The following is a 26,529-nucleotide window of genomic DNA, read 5'->3' on the forward strand; positions in this document are numbered from 1 at the left end:
CAGTGTTATATAATTACATAAACTGTCAGACAAAAGATAGATTTTTTTAAATTATAAATAGTAGTTTAATGAATTTGACCGTGGCGCTGTCGGCAAAGCTACGAGATAAACATGACAGTCCTACTGGGATTTACATGCGCAAATATGTGCGTATTTACGTCAGGTAAAATGTCACGATGGCTGCGTTGCACAGTCGTGATGCGCAATTTGGGCATATCGATAAAACGTACGGCGAATTTCTGGAGTGAATTCCAGCTTCCGTTTGGATCGGGTTTGTTCTTTAGTGCGCCTGCTTCGACTTTCGGGAGAGGACCGATACAGGACAGTGCAGGCATGGATCTCAGTGACATGAGAAAGACATACAAGGCAGATGAGGAGGTTAGCTTTTGCGTATCCGTGCTATATTGACCATTCTTAATATGAACCTGTAGTCTTCGCTGTGCCATCCAAAGGGGGCACATGAAATGCAGTTATACATGCTAGCTATGAAGTTTGTAAGACCGATGTGATACGATATTATGAAATGGCTCTCTTGCTTGGTTCAAGGTCTTAAGATCGTATTTCTCCTATTACCGTCTGAAGAGATTGTGTCCACTTAAATCTAACAAAAAAAGTGAAACGGTGGCGTAATGTATATTAATAGCATATTAATGTATATTAATATTAATAGTCTTTGGTTTTCAAACAGGCCGTATCAAAGTGAGAGTACGACGAACTGTACTTTTTCAGAGAAAACGCAGTTTTTAACTGGGGCTTATTTTATGTTTAAAATATTTTTATGCATGTTAATGTGGTGCAAGGTGTGACTCCCTCCGAATCAGTCCTGGGGTGTGAGTCTGATTAGCGATGTCCTTGCCTGGCAGTGCTTTGAGGAGGGTCACTTGGCGTCCATGGATCCCATCAAGCAGTTTGGCGATTGGTTCAACGAAGCGGCCATGTGCCCGGAAGTGGGAGAGCCGAATGCCATGTGTCTGGCCACGAGTACAAAGTAAGGAAGAACTTCAAAAATCAGGATAAAACTGCAAGGAAGCAGTAAAGCATCTATAGGGAAATTTCAACAACAGTCAGTTTAATTTTGTTTGATCAACATGTGATTATCTTGTTGGTTTACAGTGGGGTTGATACTATATCAATATCTATACTATATATTAATATCGTTGATATAAATAATCGAATAATCTACCGATTGATTTGACGATTAAAGGAGTAATAGTTTATATAAGATAAAAACACTGGCGCAAGGTAGGAACCAGCCCTGGACGGAGTACACACTCACTGCCCTCCTTGCCTAAGTTGCCGCTCTTGATCAAATAAATAATTCCTTAATTAATAACGACGTAGTCTTCAATACGTCGGCATTATATTGATTTGGTGAAGTACGCCCCTACGTCTCTCATACCTGCGTGACTCGGGTGCTTTATTTTTCCAAATCAAAAGTGATTGCACTAGTCCAGGGGTCACCGATATGGTGCCTTGTGCCTGTAGCTTCCGGGATAGGCTCCAGACCCCCCGCGACAGAGAAGGATAAGCGGTTTGGAAAATGGATGGATGGATGGATGGAAATCAAAATGACGGTGTGCACGTTATTGCCGCAATGAGAACATAAAAATATTGTTAAGAAACATTAGGCCAATTCCCCTATAAAGACTATACTACCTGTTTATCTTTTTTCAATTTAAAGAAATGATTTATTTTTTGGGGGTAGCACTTGAGGGGGCACAAATAATGTAGTAGGACACTTATTTAATACAGGCCTATTAAATAACAAGAAACAGTTTAGTTTTCGGATAATATTCAATAAATAAATATGTAAATGATTATTTAAATGACCATTTACTATTTCAGTTATAATTTAAATAATAATTTAAATGACATTCATAAATAAATATTTGAATTACATTTATTTATTGAATATTGTTACAAAATGCCCTCCATAGTTACGTACTGATCCCATGTTCATTCATCATTAAACATAATTGTTTTTTTGTTTTTTTAGAAAAGTAGAACGAGAAAATCATAAATGCAGCTCTGTCATCTACCTTTGTAAAGGTATGTAAACATGAGGCTAAAGTAACTTAGAGGGTTTGTTGCCCTGCAGGGAAGGAATTCCGTCTGCGCGCATGGTGCTTCTGAAAGGCTACGGGCACGAGGGCTTCCGCTTCTTCACCAACTATGAGAGCCGTAAGGGGGCGGAGCTGGTGAGTCGCAGACGCATAGGGGGCTGCAGGGAAAACTGCTAGAAGTCGGTGCCTCACTGACAATGCGTTGTGCTAATGCTCAAAGCTTTTTCGCTTAATAGCTCCAGATATTCATTAAGCATGACATTACGCGGCATACTAAGTAAAAGAATCTGTACTAATTTAATTAGTTTTACCTAAAATTATATCGGTTAATGTATTTGACAATTTACGATTACTGCTAATTTTGACAAATCATCATTTCCAAAAGAAGAAATAATAAACTTCTTGACGAAGGAAAATTTGGACGAGCAGATGTATTTTCTGATAGCTTTGTGTCTTCATTTTCCGCTTAGCTTGGTACTCCTTGCACATTTTTTTACCCTGTTGTTTACTTGTTTAAAGATGAATAGTGGTGACATGATTAATCGAGAGTAATCAAGAGATTAACCTCTAATACTTTATTTTTAACCATATAAAATTATTTAAGTAGTTCTTCTCCCAAACCTTAGCATTTTCCTTTTATTATTAAATATACATAAATATGAATGCACTTTGCCTTTTTTCTTGCTGCTAGTGTTGTACTGCAGATGTTATTTGTCCGTAATTAACATTAAGGCCTGACTGCTTTTTCTGTTGTTTCAGTGGGGGGGGGGGTGGTATGTAGGCCTAACTAAAAAGCTGTCATATTTATACATTTGTTTTTTTATATCCCGTAGGACAGTAATCCTTTCGCCTGCCTTGTGTTTTACTGGGAGCCTCTAAACCGACAGGTGAGAACAAATAAGGAATGCAAATAAAATCAAGATTGTTTAGGTATAACCAGACATGTACTTTTTGTAGCACAGTACAATCCCGTTATAACGAACTTCAAGGGACCTGGCAAAGCAGTCTCTTATATCCAGAGTTGCTGTTTTCCCAGAACACAACTACAGGACACCATTTACTCATGCCACACCCCAGCAGACACACTTGTGGTATAGATTATTATTACTACTACATGTAGTAAACTTTACCTGACCAGATGCGTGACTTTTAATAATGCCGACTACGTATCTGCGCTGGATATCACCGGCACGCTACGCGCCTTGTAGGCGGAGCCTGCATCGATCTAAGTAACTGCTTTCCCTTCCCCCTAAAAGTAACTGCTAAATATACAAAGTAATTTTATAATATGTTATATTATAAAATATTATAATTTGGAAACCTCTGTTTTTTTGTTTAAAAGAAGTTTATTTTGTTGCAGTCTGTAGTTGGATTGTAAGTGACATTAAGTTCACTAGTCATATAAAGTTATTTCAGTAATTTCTGTGAATATGTGTTACGTGTTCATATGAAATCTATTTTGCAACTTTGACTTCCATTATGACGTCAATGGCAGCAGTGAAGTGTTCTTCAGTGTGTAAGCAAATCAGTCCTCCTTTGTGCCAGTGGTGCACAGCTGGACATCGTTTGGCCCCATTTCTGCGCACTTCTGTCATGCTTCCATTACATTACAGTTATACACAAAGTGATTCAGTGACTCAACATACCATTAAAAATTTAATGAAAAAAAAAAATCTGTATTATAAAGTGCTCATTAAGAAATCAATAACTATGTGTTGCGATATAATGTTATGGTCGAGGGAAAGGGAAGTTGTTCCCCACCCCCCCAAAAAAAAAAAATAAAAAATGTGTATTTATTGGCTGGAGGTGGCTGGGGAGAGGGAGGTCTGGGCATCCCTGCTTAGACTACTGCCTCTGTGACCCGACTCCGAATGAGTGGCAGAATGTGGATGGATGGATGGATAGATAAATGGATGGATGGACATAAATGTACATGAAGAACTTGTAGCCAGAAAGAGGGGAGGGAATGAAGATTTCTGTAGTAGTTAAGCAATAAACAATATTGAAATACACTAAATATAGTGATAGCTAAAATATGGTTTCATTGATGCAGATGTAGGTTAGTGGTGATGTGCTTCTGCCAACATTTCTCGCTTCCTGTACAGATTCGTATCGAGGGTCCTGTGGAACGTATTCCCCACCAGTCCTCCGTTGACTACTTCCAGTCCAGACCCAAGAGCAGTCAGATCGCCGCAGCAGTGAGCCGACAGAGCAACGTCATCCCTGGCCGGGAGGTGAGACCTTTCCTAAACACACCACCCCAGACGAGTGTTTATCTCCCTTCCCATGGGGTGAAAAGCTGTTATCCTCTAAGGCAGTACCTGCTTTTCTCATCGTTACACATAACCCGTGATGGCTCTAATTCCCAAGGTTTTTTTTTTCTTAAGATGTATAATCTAAGAAAGAGAAAAGCTGACAAAGCTTGACTTCTTTCCGGCTGCATGAAAGTACAACAGAAGGCTGATAATTCAGCACCATCCTGGGTGACTGCTTTACCACCCAGCAAAGTAAAAAAACAGATTGAGCTGGAAAGTGCAGTGATTGTGAAATTGCAGTCAGCGTTACCATGTGGGCTGGAGCCTGACCACCTGTGGATTTCTGGGTGCAGTGTTGATTATTCCGTATGCTCACCATTAACATTTTAGAGGTAAATGAAATGGTGCAGGACATTGTTTCAGCATATGCAGCTTAAGAAGAAAGACAGTTGCCTCATTTAATACTGCAGTAAATGTTTTTTGCTTATGCCGCTGGTGAGTTTGCGATTTGCTGTGTATGCTTGTAACATTTAATGCATGGGAAATGTTTGATTCTTCTGAGATATTTGTCAAAAACCACCCCTCAGCTGTAGAATTCTGTTTAAAATATAATTTTTTTTATGCTGGTGGGGAAATGTAAATTTCAAAATGAGGCATTATTAATCAGTGCAGATGAAAATCGCCCCTTGATCCATGGTCCGAAGCAGAGGTCTTCCCGACCCAAATTCAAACCCAAGCGTTGTCGACCAGAGGTGGCAATGGCAGTTGTCACTGGTTGGGCCTGACTGGATGAAAAACATTTTTATCTATCTGAATAATTGGAATACACAGTGTCACATATTGAGGACATATTTCCTGCTTGCTAGAAATATATTTGTCAACATAGACGGTCTTTCTCAATGAACCTTAATTAAACGGACGCCACCGTGTTGCATTCTAAAGGGTCTTGAAAAAACATTTTTAATTAGGCACTTTGCATATGATTCAATTAGCATATGATGAGAAACTTCGAGTCGAGGGTACAGTTTTTGAGAAGCAGAGTAGACTGTTCAGTTGCCTACGATCAGGCAGTGATTAATGTTATTAACCATCAGTGAGAAAATGCAAATGGTGCTTGTGGTTAGATTTTTTTGAATATGTGAGGTTCCTCTTTGGGAGCCAAACAGGCACTGCTAGGTGTTTTGCTCACCTGGAATATTCAAAGTCCCTGTGTGCTGAAGATCCATTTCCTGAAGGAAGCAGATTTTTTTACAGAAAATGTACAGTAATATGCATATACATATTACTTTTAAAAAAAGCCTGTATTATCGGTTTCATACATGATCAATGGGCTCTGCCACTATGGTAGACTGACATTTAATCAACAGTTAGGGCTACTCAATATCTGATATAATATTGCTTATCAGATTCAGGTTGACTAAACAGTAATGATGTCAGTTTTTTTTTTATGGTAACATGCAATATATCTTGTTTCAATATGATAACTATAATATCATTACTATTAGGTAATACCAATCCAAGTGCAGTAGGTTTCAAATAATATCCATGCTTTTTCCAAGTCATAATTCTAAGAATTATGTTTCTTTATTTTATTAAAAGTATCAGTATGCATTAACATGGATAATTAAAAACCTTTCGGAAATCAATGGCCCTGCTAAATCGTTTGTCTTATGAATATACTGTGCTCTTGAAGGTGATAAATGGTAGAATAACGCTAGATTTAAAATGGGGAGTGGGGTGCCTAAGGGGGACTGATGATGTCACTTTCCTTGATGAGAAGCATTCATTCAAACTCCAGTCAAAATGATGAGGAAACCTGCCTAATGCATGAAGCAGAGGAAAGAAATATATGGGAGGGAGACATCAGCTTTGCTCCAAAGCCAGGAAGCAAAACAGTTTTACTTTTCTGCATAGAACAATGTTTTCCAACTAAGTACCAGACATGATACGAAACATGAATCTTGACCACCAAATGCATGTGACACGAAACACTAACAAAAAATGGGTAGCAAATTATAAGACAAAATATACAAGATCAGTGTATTTGTCACCTAAATAGGGTTAGCAAATTGATTCTCTGTCTTCACAAATAAATTAAGTCTAATTCTGTCCTCGAATTGACCATCGGAATAATTATCTCGACTTTTCCCCCTATGCTACACCCAGAGTCTCAGGAGGTCTTGCTTAACCATTGACCAGTTCAGTTTTAAGTGAACAAAATACAGTCACCCCTTCAACCTGGCGACTCTCCCCACGGGGTCGGCATAAGAAATTTAAATGGGGAATTTTGAGAAAGCCACAAATGACACAGAAAGGCCAGAAGATGACACACACAAAGAGTTTAGTGACTCACGAATACATAAAATACACATCCGGTGCTGGTTTGGAGGACGCCGAGCGTGTTTACAGCTGCCTCGCACCCGATATCACGCAGTGATCTTCGCATCTGGCATTTCTCATACCTTTTCCCTTTGCTTCACTCCGCTGGCGTGTTCACTTTGCTTGCCAGGGGTGGACGGGTCAACTCTGTTAACTAATCAGTTAAGTTTCCTGATGTGTGTATCTACTTTTATACAGATTTCAGTACTGAAATCCAAACCTGTTGAATTATTTGTATATGTGTGAAATAATAAGTACATTAGCATAATTTTGCATTGTTTATTTTGTAGTATTGGTTACCTATAATGTAAGATTACTTACATTAGAAGTTGAAATGGTTGATGGTTGCAGAGTCACATACATGTAGTTGTCTACATGCATTTGTTTTGTCTGTATCTCATGCATGTTACACACACAGTGATCTCTTCTGCTGTAGATCTGCTTTGCTGGAAATCTAATCTAACCTCAACAGACTGGCTTCCTCTTTGTCCCCTATCGTTCACTGAGACACACCTAAATTTAATGAAATAATAGACTAATTTGGGAATTAAAATTCACAGCGAGACAGTGTTGATCTTCAATCAACATCTGCTAGCTCCATGTCTGTCTGGGTGTCTGATGGGTTCAGATAGATATGCAATAAAAAGACAAAAAGGTGGTGGTGGTGGGGGGGCATTCCCCATATTAATCTGCTCTTAGACCACCTGAGCCCTGGAGGGGGGTGACTGGGTTCATTTTCACTCAGGCCTTAGGGGGCCTTAACTGATCTTAATGGTGAAATATGAAACCCCCTGCCTTATAAAATCAGTCTCCATTTAAAAATACTCGTCAGCTCTGTAATAATCTGCATGTCGTGGGGGGGGGGGGGCATGCAGCTATATTATCGGATCCCAGCAGGTGTTTTGTAGAATGTGCAAAATGGCCTCCTGACTAATTGTCTTCTTTTTACATGGTGCCACTAAGACAATACATCAAATTACACATGAAGTGACTTTGTACTGTAGGATGTTCCAAATTAATACAACATTGATGCATATCATAATATGTAAATTGCATTTTGGCTCTGGATAGTGGTGTAGCAATGTTGAACTGTTGAGCCAATACGAATTAGGCTCGGGCAGTACGACAGTATTATAGTACACCCCATTATTTAGAAATCCCAAAGGTATTAATTTTAATAATTCCATCAAAAATACAGACAGTCCATTCTGTTAAACTGATACAGAGATGCTGTATTGAGGTGGTGTATTGTAGTGCACAGCATTAGCAGTGACTGGAGCCTAAAAAACAAACAAAACCAAGTCAGAGAATAACACAGGTTAGTGTGGTTAATGGCACAAAAACAAAATGCGCTGTGAATGCGCTGTACATTGTTGGAGCATGCGTGGCATACATGAAACCTAGTGCAAATGCGACCGCAGATGAGGCAGTGACAGTGGGGCCAGTAAACGAAGGGTGATCGTTTTCTCTTTAACAAGGAGTTGTCTCCTAGTTTCCCTGGTGCTCAGCTGCCACACTGATGAGTCTGCTTAGGCTCTCTCTGATTGCAGAGTTTACAGTAGCCTACAGGGTGTACAGTTATTTTTTTAATACTGTCATATACCACATACCAGGTTGAAATGTCTAGAAGGTATGACGGTTTGAAAATATAGACAATGCCCAAGCCTAATACCAATAACTAATATATTATTGTCTAATATCGCTGAGACCAATAAATATTGGTCGGTAACATCAGCTGTGGGTGAATGTTAACCGATACATCGTCCGTCTCTGACTGCTACATTAACCGACGCATCATGCACCGCTGCCCCTCGTCCCTTCGCTCCCAAATGGCTAACCTTGACACAGCATTAAATCAGCGCAGGACGCCTTGCTCTGTCACCTCCCTGACCACAACCCACTGCCTGCATTATCAGAATTGCAGGACTGACCCGTGCCTTATCTCCACAGTACCTGAGACAGAAGAACACAGAGCTGGAAGAGAAGTACAAAAACACAACGGTCCCCATGCCAGACTACTGGTGAGTCCATCCGTGCTGCATGACCTGGCAGAAATGCCTTAACAGTGGTAATTATTGGCATGTACAGCACACTGAACTCCATTCCATCTTGAAGATTCTCCAGTTTGATACAGTTAACATGTATATCGTCGTACGTATGTGGCATGAAATCCCATCCAGATGTGAAGAGTCATGCTTGCATTTTACCCCCCTTCCAAAAATCAAGTCATCTTTCCCCATTCAGGGGCGGCTACATTGTCAAACCCCACATGATCGAGTTCTGGCAGGGTCAGACCAACCGGTTGCACGACCGCATCGTCTTCCTGCGTCCAAAAGATGGAGCAGTCCTTGGGGAGATGCAGCACCAAGCAGAGGGTGGCTGGGTGTACCAGCGCCTGTCGCCCTGAGGCTGGGACATCCAGCTGATTAGGGAGGGTACACAGGTCTCACATTTTGCATGTAGTCAAATCAGCGTTGAAGTGTAACATTCTTCTTGTATACAAAATAGAAATAAGCTGAATAACACTACTCACAAGATTAAACTGTGAGTTGCCGAGTTGAACTGTGAGTGTCCAATACATATGATATTTTTAAGAATACCATATATGATTTTGTTTTATGATTATTATCTGGGATCACACAATACTTGAAATTTCTTTATTGAATCATGTTGCCTATGGGGTATGACAGTCATGTGATTTACTTGTGACTGAATAGCATTCCAACAGTGTTAACGTTGTATGTTCAATTCCATATTACATCCATCCATCCATTTTCCAAACTGCTTATCCTACTGGATCGTGGGGGGTCCGGAGCCTATCCCGGAATAAATGGGCACGAGGCAGGGAACAACCCAGGATGGGGGGCCAGCCCATCGCAGGGCACACTCACACACCATTCACTCACACATGCACTCGGCTTTCATTTCATTTCATATTTCTGTCACGTCAAACTGCGGAATCGTTAGTATGTCTGCTGTGGGCGGCAGCTTGTTGGAGAGATACTGTAAGGTTCAGAGGTATTTTTTTTTATGTTTCCCAGATGATGTAAATTGTTTTTCAATTATTCAGTTATAAGACGCAGAAGGATCCATATTTTATGTCAAATTAACATTTGCATGAAAAGAATCATTTAAAAATTGAAATTATGTATTAAAGCTGGAGTGACGTAGTTTTTCTCTGCAATGTCTGATTTAGGTTAATTACTCAGATCTTAGAAGTGTCATACCCTGTTTCTGTCTAGCTGTTTGGACTTTGTCTTTTATTAAAAGTGCTGTATTATTCAGTGACCACTGCAGTGTTTCTTAGTCTTTCTTCGGTTTCTGTAGGTCGGTTCCTGTAATTGCTGGAGACTGTAAATCTCTATAAGTAATTTGTCCACGTTTTGTGAAAACGGATTGCCATCGTAATAACGTTAAGTGAATATTAGTAATATCCATTTCAGCTTATAGGTTAGAATATCTTAAGGAAAACTTAAACGTTTAGCTGGTAATATTATATTTGTGCACCAATGGGTGGCAGCATCACACAAAATTTGCCTGAAAGTCAGACATGTTATGGTTTCGTGAAATGGACCAGGCCCAACACCTACTACTTTCTTGAAACTAGCATTTTTACACATATTTTGTTTGTAGTTTCATTTCTCATGTTTAAGAAAATGTATGCATATTGATGTCTTTAATTTCACATGCTTACTTTTATGCTTCAGTATTTACAGGTAGTCCCCAGAACATCTGACTTATGAACAACTCATACTTACCAATCACATAAAAAATTTGAGCTTAATGTAATGGGTCGTAATAACAAACGAACTTCTGAGCACACAATTTTGTGATGCTTGTGAAAATACTGCACACCTTCAGCAACTCATCAGCGTGTGGTACGGTGTACTACCATATGTACTTTTATAACTACTGTATTATGTACTGCATTAATTTTCAGAGTTATCTATAGATCCGATTTAAGCACAACAAACTTAGGGAATGAATCTCATTCATAACCTGGAGATTGCCTGAATTATCCATATTCATCCATCCACTTATCCTGGTCACCGAGATTTATCATCCCTTACCTTCTGAATAGGCTATTACAATAACAGAAGCTTTCATATTTTTGTGATTTGTGAAGAGAATGTTCCTTTAGATGTCAGAAATTAAATAAAATCATTTGAAAAACAATGTTGCACTCACTGGGAGGAGGAAAATAACAAAGACCTGCATCAGGCTTCATGTGTCTTAGACCAAAATTCTGATATCTTTATGACAAAAAAAACAATAGGGGGACCAGCAGGGAAAAGGAATGCATGCTCAGAACTACACTCAAAAGATATTCATTAGAGACTAACACCAAGTACAGCCTCTATTTGCTCTAAGAACAATACTCTCAGTACTTTATGGCATGCAATTTCTACAAATGTGTGAACTGCACATCCTACGAATCTCTGATTCTACCACAACCCAAAGATGTTCTATTGCAGGGCTGCCCAACCCTGCTGCTGGAGATCCACCAACCTACAGAAGGTACAAACAGATAATCAGACAGTTCGGGAGCATCTCAGTACTGGAGTCAGCTATGTTGAAGCAAAGCAGGCTCTAATAGAGAGACACTATTAAAAGGTCTGAATCAGGATTATTAAATTAGGCCTGCTTTTCCAACCACCAGTATCACTTACAATGTCACATTATCTAAAGTGGGAATAAAACAGCTTTAATAAGAAAACACAGACTTCTTTAGTGTCAAATATTTTATTTATATCTAACAAATCTTGGTTGTGTTATTTCTACCTAACCTTTAAGACTTTCTTACTATCTAATCACCATTGCTTTATTTTTGTCTATCTAATCTCTATGCTGTTATTTCCATCAACCTACATGTCCATTTATCTATCATTATCCCTTTATTTTAATCTATCAATCTACATAAAATAATTATGCCTTTATTTCTATTTATCAATTCTATTTATCTATTTATATATCTATTTATGTCCATCAAATCTTTATACCCTTATTTCTAATATAATCTCCATGTCATTATTTCTATCAATCTATTTCATCTCTATGCCTTCGCACAAGGGAAGACTTAAAGAAACTTATGCTCTAAAATCTAATGCACTTGCCAAACTGGTTCTGCTGCAGGAACAAGTTCTCTTATCATCAAAGGAAGTAATCTTATCAAACACAGATTTTCATGTGCGTTGCCTCCGATTGTCCTCTTAGAGGCATAAGTGCGAGGCATTGGATGTGGCTTGTTTGTTTTGTCTATCAACTTGTATGGAAATGTTTCAATAACAGTGTTAAGGTGTTTAAAAGAAAAATACTAGTTATTAACCAAGACATTTAAACACACTGCCAGTTCATATGGTACAACTCCCTCAAACAAATCATGAGCGATATCAGGTGGATACCCTCTCGTGCAGTGAAAATGGGAAAGACTTTCAGTTAAAACACAAGCTATCTTCACCCCAAAGCAATGTGTGGCTGTATCACTAGCATGTCTGACATGCATGTCGTGCATTGCTGAACCTCGCATTTCAAATACTCCAGAAAGTACATATTTACTCTGAATTTCTGACCTCTCAGCTGTACAAAAGCGACAGAAGTATTCTGTCTTTCAAGAAAGACTTTCAAACTTGCAAACTTTCAAGAAACCCAGCCAATCCATGTGCCCCCAAGTTATCAGCTATGACACACTGGACAGTGCGTTTAATAAATTCTCCCACCTCCTTGACAGAAATACCCTGTTGCTCCAAAACAAAAGGCCATATGACTTAATGTTAGAACTTTTGCATAAAATAGCTAAATATATAGATGACAAGGCTGAACTTGATGATAATGTGAACCTGGTGGTAAGTTACTTAAAATCCAGTACACTCCACAGAGTTTGTCCTTTTTTTTTTGATATACCCAGCTGGTTACAAATTTCAAGCTCGTCAATATATAAAGACAAAGAAATTTTCCACTTCTCTCCATTAAGAAAAGCATTCTCTTTGAAGAAGCTGCCGTCCTGTATAGATGTGTATGACTCCTCTCCACATTCTGAATGTTTCTTCTTCTGGTAAGCTATGATCTTGTCTAACACTTCTCCACTAATCAACTGCTGCAGAAATGGCAATAAAGGGACATACTGAAAAGTATGATTTAGTTCCACATTTAAAACAAATTCTACAGGTTCAACAACCTTCAAATGCTTTTTGTAACAGCGCCACCGTTTATAAGCTGTAGCAACAGGTTCCCCTTTTCGAAGAGCTTTGCAAACTCGGTGGTCAGTGCTAACTGCAGAAGCTATTTCCTTAATGACAGAGTAATCAATATCAAGACTGATGCTGGAAAATCATAGACACACTATCACAGGTCAGTGGAGTTGACACTGAACTTAAGATGAAATGAATCTCAGAGTATCTCATCAACTGCTGAAGAAGAAACGACACACATTTTCTAATTTGCACAAAAGAGATGCTATTCTTTGCTCAGTTTCATTTGAAAGATCAGTATCACTTGTGCCATGTTTCACTCACTTTATCTACCTCATTTAAAAAGGGCGACTTTACCTCACTTATCAATATTAACCTCTGACTGCTGAGGACCTGTAACATCCACAACACCCTCTTTAAAATCTGATAGTGTGAGGTTTGTTTCCTGTTTTTATGGGAATTGAATGTTGCATAAATATTGGTTTCAAACTTTAAACATACAAGTAATGGTTTCAAAGTTTCTTAAATGACCACCGACGTGTAAAAAGTACTCGTTCAGATGATAAATTATTACTTGTGCATGTCTGACAAGAAAATTTTGCCAACTGTACTGCTGTAGAATCCGCTTGAGAGGAATGTCCTCTGTAAATATGATTTAAGAAAGTCTTCCATAATTTAAAAGTGCAGGGCCAGTCCTTATAGATGCAGGTATACCTACTATGGCCAAGATGCCCGTGTTTCAGTCTATAGTGTTTTAGCGACTCGTATCTCTTCGATACCACCATCAAACACAGCTTGCACTTCCACATTGACCTGTAAACCTGAACAAAAATTAACTTAATGACATGAAGCAATCGATCACGTGTAACCATTTAAAACTATCAAACAAATCTACTCTGCAACAATACTCTAATTGGTATTACATAGAATTGTTTCATACTAGCGTAGACGGTAATGGCGACATGACGACGGTGAACGCAGGATTTAATTAAGTCATTCATTGTATGGGAAATGTAACTTGATTAGTTTATTAGATTATCGCAAGCAGTATTAAATCATAACTTTTAAAAACCGCTCAGAGAAGCGGCGAAGGCCGAGGTAGGCAGGCGGAATACGGAATAGCCGGGGTTTATTCGGGTTAAGATCGGGGTAGACAGGGCAAACATCACGACGATACATCGACTAACATCAATGACGGACAACCAACACAGGAAGACGTGGTCTGATATACGTAAGACAGGGCGAAATAACAGGGAACAGCTAGGCACAATTGGGGAAGCACACGTGGATGATGAGGGGGCGTGGGACACACGAGGACTGGACCTTTCCTTAACATAAATTTATTGGAAGAAAATTCTGACAACAAAAGAAAAATTTGTAAAGATATTTTCCTATGACAGTGCTAAGTGGTTCTGTACAACCACCCATTCTGCTAATACGTGTTGCACTTGCAGGAGATTGCGTGGCTGTGTGCTTAATTATAATATCAACAATAGCTTTGGCTTAATTAGAGTGTTCCTCTAACTAATGGTGACCGCAACCTTTACAGCGAGTAACATACACTGACAGATATTACATTTGGTAACACATAAAGGTCTGAGATAAAACCAGAAGCTGCAAGAACAAATTATCAAGGAGGACCATGAAAATTGAGGCTTTCATGAGGCTGCTGTAAACAAAGTATGTCATGCGATTTTACCAATAATGATTATGCACTATTTGAGAGTACATTATTGGCCACTAACCTGGTCATTTGTTCATAGCTGTTATCAGTGACTAAACACTGCACATCCACAATCCATTTATATACTTACTCAAGTAATGAAATGTTAGTTTCACGTTATCTGAATTGTGAATAAACAGCTTTAATAAGAAAACACAGACTTCTTTAATCTCAAATCCTTTATTTATTTTTACCTAATCAACATCACTTTATTTCAATCAATCTACTTAATCACTATCCCTTTATTTTTATCAATCTATGAATGTATTTATCTTTCACCAATCTACCTAATCTGTCTTTATTTCTACCTAATTATTATCCTTTTATTTCTATTTATCAATCCATGTAGTTATGGCAATCCAATCACATTCCCTTATTTTTGTCTAATTTCTATACCATTACTTCTATCAATCTATCTAATCTCCATGCCTTTATTTCCATCAATCTACGTATATATCTACCTAATAATTATCCCTTTATTTCCACCTGACTATCCCTTTATTTCTATTTATCAATTTTATTTATGTCTATCTAATCTTTATGCCTTTATTTGTCTAATCACATTCACCTTTATTTTAATCCATCTAATCTGTCATTATTTCTATCAGTCTAATCTCTATGCCTTTATTTCTATCAACCTACATATCTATCTAATCACTATCCCTTTATTTCTATTCATCAATCTATGTATTTATGGCAGTCTAATAACATTCATTAATTTTTGTCTATCTAATCCATGTCATTACCTCTATCAATGTATATATCTAATCACTATCCCTATATTTTTATCTATCAATCTAAACATCAATCTAATCTCTATACCTTTGTCTATCAACGTACAAATCTATGTACTTATTTATCTACCTAATTGCTAAGCCTATATTTCTACCTGATCACTATCCCATTATTTCTATCTATCAATTTACATACAGTATCTATGTATTTACCTTTCTACATAATCTCTATGCCTTTATTATTACATATTAATGTATCCATAAATCTATACATAAATCAATCAATACATAAATCAATTGTGGAATTAAAATTGGACATCGGTAGGCCCGGGAGGTTGGCATATTGGGACTGTGTGTGTCTTTAGGCCTTAGGCAAGAAGAGATTGTTTTGAATACTGTGACCTCGCTTCGAGATAGCTGCCTGCAGTAAGTTCCGCAGACCCTGAGGAAAGCTCGGGCCTTGGAGAGGCAGACAGCGGAACAAAGGGGGGGGAGAAACCACTTGCAGGAAGAGATTTGAAGCTGCCCCAACTGGTGCACAGCGAGTTATAGCTTTATAAAAAAGTTGTGGCAGACAATATGTAGCAAGCTATGCGGTAGTGCAAATGTATAAGTAATTATGTTAATCATATTAATCATATGTTAACCATGTATTTGCAGTGATTCAATGACAATGTCAATACGTTAATCATTAATCAAAGGACAACCAAGTATTTACAGTGATTCAATGTCATGTAATCAATATCTATATTCATATCTCAAGTAGGAGCCTAGCAGTCGAGACATGTTCTGGTAAACTGAGCTAGATGGGTGGATTTTACCTTGCCACCAAGGTAAACCAATAGAGCAGGAGAATTGTGTTTGTTATACGTTTGAGCTCGGTTTGTTGGTGTTTCGTGACCAATCAGGACTTAGAAGTCCTTATTGGGAATTAGGAGTTATGGTTTATCAACTGGTTGCTCTGAGAGCTCCAGGTGACTTGGTACCAAGTGCCAGAGTGTGATGAGAGTGCCTTGCTGGAATGCTGGAATAAAAGAGATTTTCCTTTACCTCATCAAACTGAGAGGTCCGACTTTTATTCTAAGTGTTATATTCTACATTTTTCTACCACACAATCAATACATAAATCAATCAATACATAAATCTATCTATCTATCTAATGTAAGTTCCTTTATTTATGCCCTATGTTAACTCCCAGTCGATGCCGACATCCGGTCCAGCTTCATCCGCAGCACATGTGTGTCTCGGAGCCTCCTCGGTGTCTCCTCGGTGTCTCCTCGGTGTCTCCTCGGTGTCTCCTCGGTGTCTCCTCGGTGTCTCTTCGGTGTCTCTTCGGTGTCTCCTCGGTGTCTCCTCGGTGTCTCTTCGGTGTCTCCTCGGTGTCTCTTCGGTGTCTCCTCGGTGTCTCCTCGGTGTCTCCTCGGTGTCCTTCTGTACTTGTAATTTCACACTCATCGGTACCATTTCTCTCCTATTTTTACTCAACACCAAAAGACGCAGTTTAACTTACCTGCTTTTAAGAAATAGTCCTCAATACGGAGTCATCAGTGGACTATGTAGGTTCCTACAAAGTATCACATTTTTGACATTACATGTGCATCACGTAGTACAATTCATACCATTTTATTAGTTTTATATTTCTGGCAGTATGACATGCTACAATGAGGTGGGTAGCTGTGTTCTGGGGGGGGAGGGGGGAATGTATCCATTGTGTCTGAATTTAGCTGCTGAATGTAATACAGCAGAGTGTAATTTCAGTGATTCTCTACCTGCTGGGTGTAAAACAGCATGTATGCGCTGCTCTGCCTCTTCCTCAGGACATGTCCCTCATCCAGCCTTTTCACCGTCAGGTCACTGAAGGACAGCCAGCCCTTCTCTGAACGACTGAAGTTGTCGCTGATATAGTGACCTACAAGGAACGCAGGAAGGACATCCTCTGAATATACGTTCTAAAAAATCTCTTCTAGGTCACATGACTATTTAGCATCTTCGCTTGAATCACATTTGAGCAGCTACTCAAGCATAAGAATTCTCCCTGCCTGAGTATAACATAAGTAAGAGAAGGGCGGAACGTCATAGTACTCGCGAGTGACGTCTCGTCGTGGGACAGAACCTGTCTGAGGTCCCTGTCTGCGCATATATGTATCCTACCAGAGGTGGCGCTGGAGCCCAGGTGGCTGAGAACACCAGCGAGCTGATATCGGTGTCTGGCTGGCTGTGCTCTCGGCGTCTCGGAGACCGCTGGCTCTCCCTGAAGGGGAAACTCACCCTGAACTTTATCTACCTCTAAGGTACCTTAGCGCATCTCTAATCTCTCTTACTCTCTTCTCTTACTAAGCCTTAGCAACACTAATGTCGCTCTCTTTCCCTCTCACTCACTTGACTTCCTCCAACTGTCCCTACTCTCAGGAGTGCAGGCGTATGCTGCTCTGTGCCTGTCTCAGGTTCATCTGTTTAAGCGTCACAGGAATCATGGGACAAAAACACAAATGAGATGACAGCAGGTGCTGTGGGGCGTTCATCTACTCTTACTGGCTTCACCGCTACCACCGTGAGATTGTTTAACTATAATAAATCTCTCTACATACTTTGCTGCATAGCACAGTGTATTATAATGATGTATAACGGCACTGTCCTGTGAAGGTGTGAACCAGTGCACACAGACTGCTCTGACAGTATTCCTTTGAGAAACTGTAGCCCATTACGTGCTTGAGCCCATGCAGGTTTTGGTATCTACGTACCTGCAGGGGGCGGTGAGTCCACTGTAGGTAAATTGCGGCACGAAGTATGGCTCTCCTCCTCCACAAGTCCTGCATCGCCGCTGCCTGGCATCCTAGGGACATCCCCTGGAAGATCTTCCACTGACCTGCACAGGATCCATACAATCAGACTATTGTCCATACGCGTGCATGTGTGTTTATAAGGATGGTTTGTCTATTTACAGCATTTCCCGGTAATTTAAAGAATTCAGAATTTGTATTATTATGAGTCTGCTCTAATTTTGGCATTTACTGTACATCTCTATGCAGATAACTTACGCATGTGCCTCTTGTGTGGTTTCGGCATCCTTCAGATGAGGCTCCTCAGGGTCTGCTGACTGGGGCCTGTCTGTGACCTGGGAGATCTCCCTGAAGTGGGGGAGCAGGGTGATCTCCCTACAGAGGAGAACTGGGTCCTGCACTTTCTTCAGCTGATACTGTGGGGTATAGCTGAACCTCTTCAAGTGCAGGACCAGGACACTGCAGATGCAGAGGGAGAGTCAATGACAAAGGGGAGAGGAACAGTACCGAACACACACATCTCATTGATTGTAAGCAAATTAACTACATACAATACATGTCAATCCAAAAACATCCATTAGTCACACTCTACACATTGCTGAGCAATATGTTTGTATATGTGTGTTGTTCATATTCATTGGGAAAATAATCAACTCACCGAGGCAGTGTGAGGAATGTCCATGACAGGACAGCCTCGCTCCCACTGCAGGTGGCACAAGTCAGCTCCACCTCTGTGTCCTGTATCAGTACACAACAGTACTCAGCAAGGTTGGCCTTTTACTGTAACAGGACCATTACAACGCAACACTGCTACGTGTCTGTACCAGCTAGAAAAGAGCCGTCAGTGGTTGTACAAGTGTGTGTTTCTGTGGAAAACAGCTAGTCTTGTGTGATGCTGTGCATGCAGAACCACAGACACCTTGAAATAGTTCTCCAGGAGGTCTTGCACCGGGACGAGGGGGATGACGTCCAAGGACAGATTGTTGAAGTCCTCCGTCCTGGTTGACTGTCCTCCACAGCTGCCAGAAATCAAGAAGGAGGAAAGAGATACAAAGAAACTGAGGCTTTTGTAAATCACTAACAACTGGACCTTCAATAACAACTGGATCCCTAACGCAGGTGTTTTATTGCTTTATGTCTTTGTGGCAGCATTATGCAAGTCATTCAGCAGGTAATTAAACCAATAAAACCTGCAGGGTGTACCTGGCACAAGTCCTCTGGCACAGCATCTGAAAGCCCATGTTTCCTCCAACCGGACAGGTGTATGTGGTCGTCCTCATCCGGGCCTGGATCAAGTTTCCCAGCTCGCTGATCCTGGACATCAGGCAGCTGAAAAACTCATGGGCGTCCTAGATGACAGCAGATAAAAGATACTTGCAATCTGACACTGTTTGTAAAAAAACTGGTGTTGCTTAATATTTCCCACTATATTGCGTGACGCAATATCTTTCTTTCACATCACAAACTCCTTAGCAACCACCCTATCCCAAAAGAAATCTTAACTTCAGAATAGCTTAGTGATTCTGTATTCAAATGTCTAAGAATTCACTTACATTCTGCTCGTCTTCATCGAAATGGCACGACACCTTGGGGAGCAGATGTTTCAGCAGAGTCTTCTGCTTTCCACTTGATCCATGGGCGGAAGCCAGATCGGTGAAACATCTGGAAATTAGGATGAGAATGGCAGTTGGTATCTCCACGGTCAGTCAGATAATTGTGATTTGTTGATTATGTCATTAACACAAGTACAGACATCTTTGCGAGTTTGTACAAGGTGGATACTCCTACTACGTGCCTCAACAGGTCAGCAGACGGGACCAGCCGCCAGTATTCCTCCTGCCGACTGATGTCCTCGCAGAAGGACGGCAGGTGGAACAGACACTGCAGGGTGGCGTTCATGTAGCAGGTCTGCCCAAGGTTTGGTAGCCTGGAAGACAGAGAAACATGTGCCTCAAAACCCCGCCCACCCAGGATTTTGGGGCTGGTTGGAACAGCTGGGGAATCCTGCTCCGGAAGGTTCACAGGAGCTTAACACTCACCCAAGGCAGACCAGCCGCGGCTGCTGTCCCTCCGCCGCATCACCCCTATCCCCCATGAAGAATGGGGCCGGCCATATGGGGAACCTTAGACAGGAGACGGTGCAGGAGAGAAAGGGAATGAAATGACAGAAGGACATCAAACATCGAAACAGAGTTAATTACAGATTTGCCACTGTGATCATACATATACTGCTTACCTTCTCGGCCACATTCCAGGTCCCTCATTGGGGGGGATGTCCCGTGTCACCTCCGGAGGGGACGGGTGCTCCTCTACACTACTCCCAGTAGAGGAGGCGTCCGATGTCAATGACTTGGAGGAAACAAGAACACGTTCGGTTTTAGACTGGGAAACGAGGATACTGCTGTACTCTAAAATCACACTGGAAATATCTCTGATCCGTGTACCTCCGAGTCGACGATCGTGAGGTTGCGGCTCTGGGTGCTTGCCAATGCGTTGCTTGACCCAGAGTCCTTGCAGTCACCTGACGACCGTGTGTCCTCGTCGGAGCTAAAACAGACAGAACTGCCATCGTGAGCAGAGTTCAGGTATGAAAGAGTGACTGATAAAGTTAGAGCTCTAAGGAAAAACTGGGGAACTACTGTACCTCTCCTTTGCTCTCGACTTGGCAAGCTTCAGCCATGGAAACTTGCGCTGGAACTTCAGTCTTCTCTTCTGGGGTCTAGTTGTCGTAACCCTGTTGACTTCTGCCTCTTCAGCAGCACCGATGTCGTGTTGCTGTTTTACAGAAGATTAATCAGTGTACGGAAATGAGTCACTGTATACAGAGACTGTGATAAAGAGTATATGCTGTCCCAATTGTCACCCTCTTTAGGCTTGGCTTAGCAAAGCTGTGCTACTCAGGCCCAAAAAAAGGCAGAATGTGCTAATAATGAACTGCAAGCTTGAATAACGGAGAATTTATTATATAACTTAAGGCTGAAGATTAAGGTCATTTTGGTCATTTTCTCGGACTACACTTAGCCCATATGTCCGCAATTCCAAAGATGGAGATGCCATTGTTTTTTAAACGTGAATGTGCGCCTTTGGAAATTAGCCCAGATTTATCCCACCGCTACCAGTAAAAGGTAACGGTTATGAAATTAAACCCGTAAAAAAGACATACCTTTTTTCTGGGCCACCAGCAAAAAAATAAGCAAGACATACTTAGTACTCGATGTGCGCTCATACAGATCGAGAAATGGTTTCAGAAGGACACGCAGTTAAGAGGAACCGCTGCGGAATCGCGCTCTCTGATTGGTCGCTACAGAGATTCGTATCATAACCAGGGATGCGCCTAACTGCCAGTCGGCGTTCACCTCCACGCGCCGTAATACATCGCCATTTAAGAAATGCGCAGGCATTTACCCACGAAACACATTTCGAGCTGGTTTACACGTCTAGGCAGGACAAATACGACAACAAATACGAACTAAAGATCAGTAAACAGTTGCATGAGATCAAACCTTATCTTGGAAGGAACAAGTCGCGGTAATACGGTATTACCGTAATATCACCCAAACCTGGCCGACAGCCCAACCCCGATATATCATTTAATATTTTTCTCTCAGCAAGAGTTAAAACAACGTATTTGCTACGTAAAGGTCCACCCACCCATCCATTCTCTATAACTGCTTGCCCTATTGCACGGTCGCGGGGATCAGGAGCCCATCCCGAGGGGCGCAACCCAGATAGCACACATTTGTTGAAATGACACTGATTCCATGTCAGACAAAAAGATTGAAACAACGTTGATCTTCAATCTTTCACTTCATATCAACATTAAATCAAGGTTTACCCACCATCGATTTTTCAATATTGAAAATCTGACCAAAAACCAATTCAGTAATTTAACACGGATCATAATTCAACGCATCTAACTATAATTCAACGCTGAAACAATAACATGATGCTATCTGCGAAGCATGGTTGCCGACTCTCACGCATCCAGCCATCTGACCAAAGCTGGCAACCCAGAAGGACCCAGGATGGGGCGACAACCCACGGCAGGGCAAACATATATAGGAATGTCACTGATTTTAAAATAAAATTTATTATAAAACCCAGTTTGATAAAGCAGGAAACATGTAGACTTATGAGCGATATACTAAAAGACTGACCGTAGGAATTGGCGTCCCCCAAAGCTAAGTAAGGTAATGGAACCAGAATAAAAATTCACTTACCACTGGATCTGGAATAAATCCATCCGTGTTACTAATAAAAATGCAATCAATCCATAATATATACACCTAGGCTAATTTGCCGATGCTGATTTATTCTGGTTCTATTACATTATAAAGCTGTTGTGCTTTAAACATTGATGTACGCCTTTGGAAATTAGCCAAGATTTATCCCACCGTTACTAGTAAAAATTAAAGGTCATTAAATTAAATTAAATTAAATTAAATTAAATTAAATTAAATTAAATTAAATTAAATTAAATTAAATTAAATTAAACCTGTAAAAAGGACATACCTTTTTTCTGGGCCACCAGCAAAGATATCCACAAGACATACTTAGAATTCGATGAGCGCTCATACTGATCGAGAAATGGTTTCAAGAGTAACTAAATTACAAGTCACACGCAGTTAAAAGGAACCGCCGCCGAATCGCGCTCTCTGATTGGTCGCTACAGAGATTCGTATCATAACCAGGGATGCGCCTGTCTGCCAGGCGGCGTTCACCTCCACGCGCCGCAATCCATTGCTATACAACAACAAATGCGCAGGTATCTGATGTGCATTCGCCATGCTATGAGAAGAAATTAGCGCAAACGCTTATCAAATACTTACGCATTTGTTCTTGTCATCATGTAGATACAGGTTAGGAGCTTCTGTTAATGTTCACATCAAAGGTCCGAGGAGAATGGCCAGACTGGTGCAAGCTGACAGAAAGGCTGTGGTAACTTAAATAAGTACTCTGTACAACTGTGGTGAGCAGAAAAGCATCTCAGAATGTACAAAGCACGAATGTGAGAATCACAGCATGGATGTGCAGCTGACAAATCTGCAGAATTTGTGTGATGGAGTCCTGTCAGCATGGAGCAGAAGCTAAAAGGAATGATTCCTACATCTTGTGGAATGCAGGCCACGAAGGACAGAGCCTTGTTTTGAGAGCAAAGTGAGGCCCCACTCAGTGTCAGTAGGGGGTGCTATTAGTATAATATAGCATAAAAGGTGTGGCATTCATTAAGTGTATCCAACATAATTATCTCGATATATCGCACATTTTGAAATTCCACTTAGTGGGTACTTATTTCGTAGTAGATACACATGCCGTCCATACAACCACACTGAAAAAAATAATTGTCTCGATTTTTTTATATTTCTACATTTCAATTGTATGACAAATTCCCATCAAATTAAAACAACTTCTATATTAAAATTCACACGACTGAAATTACTCAAGAACTAGTTTAATCAATTCATTAATATAAATCTTAATTTAAAAATGACTAATTTAAAAGTATGTAATCTGTCTTTATACATCTTACAAAATGTAAACATACCATACATATGCAAAGTATTCAATAAATGGATTTCTTTTAAAAATATGCACATAATTCAAATACTCCTACTGTAAATAATGCATATACCATGTATTTAAACTTCAGCTGCCTTTTCAAATTGTTCCTTACTGGCATACGTAGTGTACTTAATTATTTCTTCAGCCATGCCCTCCAAAATATCCGGCCTTAGTTTCGGAGTTGGATTATGGAGGATCCCACTTACTTTATACTCGGTATCTGCTCTCTCAGGCTACAATTCTGCCGCATAAGAAAAACAGGGGACTACAAAAACATCCATGTACATCCATGTAATCCAACTTATGCTCTAAAATCAGTTCGTTGACTGTTTTTATGGGAATTGAATGTTGCATAGATATTGGTTTCAAACTGACATCCTTTAAACGTACAAGTAATGGTTTCAAAGTTTCTTAAATGACCACCGACGTGTTAAAAGATGATATATTATCGGATCCCAGCAGGTGTTTTGTAGAATGTGCAAAATGGCCTCCTGACTAATTGTCTTCTTTTTACATGGTGCCACTAAGACAATACATCAAATTACACATGAAGTGACTTTGTACTGTAGGATGTTCCAAATTAATACAACATTGATGCATATCATAATTTGTAAATTGCATTTTGGCTCTGGATAGTGGTGTAGCAATGTTGAACTGTTGAGCCAATACGAATTAGGCTTGGGCAGTATGACAGTACACCCCATTATTTAGAAATCCCAAAGGTATTAATTTTAATAATTCCATCAAAAATACAGACAGTCCATTCTGTTAAACTGATACAGAGATGCTGTATTGAGGTGGTGTATTGTAGTGCACAGCATTAGCAGTGACTGGAGCCTAAAAAACAAACAAAACCAAGTCAGAGAATAACACAGGTTAGTGTGGTTAATGGCACAAAAACAAAATGCGCTGTGAATGCGCTGTACATTGTTGGAGCATGCGTGGCATACATGAAACCTAGTGCAAATGCGACCGCAGATGAGGCAGTGACAGTGGGGCCAGTAAACGAAGGGTGATCGTTTTCTCTTTAACAAGGAGTTGTCTCCTAGTTTCCCTGGTGCTCAGCTGCCACACTGATGAGTCTGCTTAGGCTCTCTCTGATTGCAGAGTTTACAGTAGCCTACAGGGTGTACAGTTATTTTTTTAATACTGTCATATACCACATACCAGGTTGAAATGTCTAGAAGGTATGACGGTTTGAAAATATAGACAATGCCCAAGCCTAATACCAATAACTAATATATTATTGTCTAATATCGCTGAGACCAATAAATATTGGTCGGTAACATCAGCTGTGGGTGAATGTTAACCGATACATCGTCCGTCTCTGACTGCTACATTAACCGACGCATCATGCACCGCTACCCCTCGCCCCTTCGCTCCCAAATGGCTAACCTTGACACAGCATTAAATCAGCGCAGGACGCCTTACTCCGTCACCTCCCTGACCACAACCCACTGCCTGCATTATCAGAATTGCAGGACTGACCCGTGCCTTATCTCCACAGTACCTGAGACAGAAGAACACAGAGCTGGAAGAGAAGTACAAAAACACAACGGTCCCCATGCCAGACTACTGGTGAGTCCATCCGTGCTGCATGACCTGGCAGAAATGCCTTAACAGTGGTAATTATTGGCATGTACAGCACACTGAACTCCATTCCATCTTGAAGATTCTCCAGTTTGATACAGTTAACATGTATATCGTCGTACGTATGTGGCATGAAATCCCATCCAGATGTGAAGAGTCATGCTTGCATTTTACCCCCCTTCCAAAAATCAAGTCATCTTTCCCCATTCAGGGGCGGCTACATTGTCAAACCCCACATGATCGAGTTCTGGCAGGGTCAGACCAACCGGTTGCACGACCGCATCGTCTTCCTGCGTCCAAAAGATGGAGCAGTCCTTGGGGAGATGCAGCACCAAGCAGAGGGTGGCTGGGTGTACCAGCGCCTGTCGCCCTGAGGCTGGGACATCCAGCTGATTAGGGAGGGTACACAGGTCTCACATTTTGCATGTAGTCAAATCAGCGTTGAAGTGTAACATTCTTCTTGTATACAAAATAGAAATAAGCTGAATAACACTACTCACAAGATTAAACTGTGAGTTGCCGAGTTGAACTGTGAGTGTCCAATACATATGATATTTTTAAGAATACCATATATGATTTTGTTTTATGATTATTATCTGGGATCACACAATACTTGAAATTTCTTTATTGAATCATGTTGCCTATGGGGTATGACAGTCATGTGATTTACTTGTGACTGAATAGCATTCCAACAGTGTTAACGTTGTATGTTCAATTCCATATTACATCCATCCATCCATTTTCCAAACTGCTTATCCTACTGGATCGTGGGGGGTCCGGAGCCTATCCCGGAATAAATGGGCACGAGGCAGGGAACAACCCAGGATGGGGGGCCAGCCCATCGCAGGGCACACTCACACACCATTCACTCACACATGCACTCAGCTTTCATTTCATTTCATATTTCTGTCACGTCAAACTGCGGAATCGTTAGTATGTCTGCTGTGGGCGGCAGCTTGTTGGAGAGATACTGTAAGGTTCAGAGGTATTTTTTTTATGTTTCCCAGATGATGTAAATTGTTTTTCAATTATTCAGTTATAAGACGCAGAAGGATCCATATTTTATGTCAAATTAACATTTGCATGAAAAGAATCATTTAAAAATTGAAATTATGTATTAAAGCTGGAGTGACGTAGTTTTTCTCTGCAATGTCTGATTTAGGTTAATTACTCAGATCTTAGAAGTGTCATACCCTGTTTCTGTCTAGCTGTTTGGACTTTGTCTTTTATTAAAAGTGCTGTATTATTCAGTGAC

General features: G+C 40.4%; 2 protein-coding genes across 4 annotated transcripts; one reads left to right on the forward strand and one right to left on the reverse strand.

The window, feature by feature from the left end:
- The first annotated feature begins 141 nt into the window (after nt 1–141).
- pnpo (pyridoxamine 5'-phosphate oxidase) lies at nt 142–26,529 on the forward strand. Of its 2 annotated transcripts, none has more exons than XM_049013967.1 (7): nt 142–378; nt 864–988; nt 2,099–2,198; nt 2,897–2,950; nt 4,169–4,297; nt 8,648–8,718; nt 25,486–26,529. In XM_049013967.1, exons 1-7 carry the CDS (start codon nt 145–147, stop codon nt 25,646–25,648), a joined length of 876 nt encoding a protein of 291 aa, XP_048869924.1. In that variant the 5' UTR covers nt 142–144; the 3' UTR covers nt 25,649–26,529. The 2 variants fall into 2 exon arrangements, with proteins under 2 accessions (XP_048869924.1, XP_048869923.1); XM_049013966.1 differs by lacking the exon at nt 25,486–26,529 and adding an exon at nt 8,942–9,985 and having other exon boundaries at nt 143–378.
- LOC125742191 (ubiquitin carboxyl-terminal hydrolase 37-like) lies at nt 17,274–22,754 on the reverse strand. Of its 2 annotated transcripts, none has more exons than XM_049013953.1 (14): nt 22,635–22,754; nt 20,767–20,897; nt 20,567–20,669; nt 20,359–20,471; nt 20,162–20,245; nt 19,918–20,049; nt 19,676–19,784; nt 19,326–19,471; nt 19,042–19,141; nt 18,781–18,860; nt 18,381–18,581; nt 18,084–18,208; nt 17,722–17,792; nt 17,274–17,593 (listed from the first exon to the last, which is right to left on the reverse strand). In XM_049013953.1, exons 1-14 carry the CDS (start codon nt 22,695–22,697, stop codon nt 17,306–17,308), a joined length of 1,746 nt encoding a protein of 581 aa, XP_048869910.1. In that variant the 5' UTR covers nt 22,698–22,754; the 3' UTR covers nt 17,274–17,305. The 2 variants fall into 2 exon arrangements, with proteins under 2 accessions (XP_048869910.1, XP_048869909.1); XM_049013952.1 differs by lacking the exon at nt 22,635–22,754 and adding an exon at nt 21,286–21,395.

The sequence above is a fragment of the Brienomyrus brachyistius genome, chromosome 5 (genome assembly GCF_023856365.1).
Source record: "Brienomyrus brachyistius isolate T26 chromosome 5, BBRACH_0.4, whole genome shotgun sequence".
Taxonomy (NCBI): Eukaryota; Metazoa; Chordata; class Actinopteri; order Osteoglossiformes; family Mormyridae; genus Brienomyrus; species Brienomyrus brachyistius.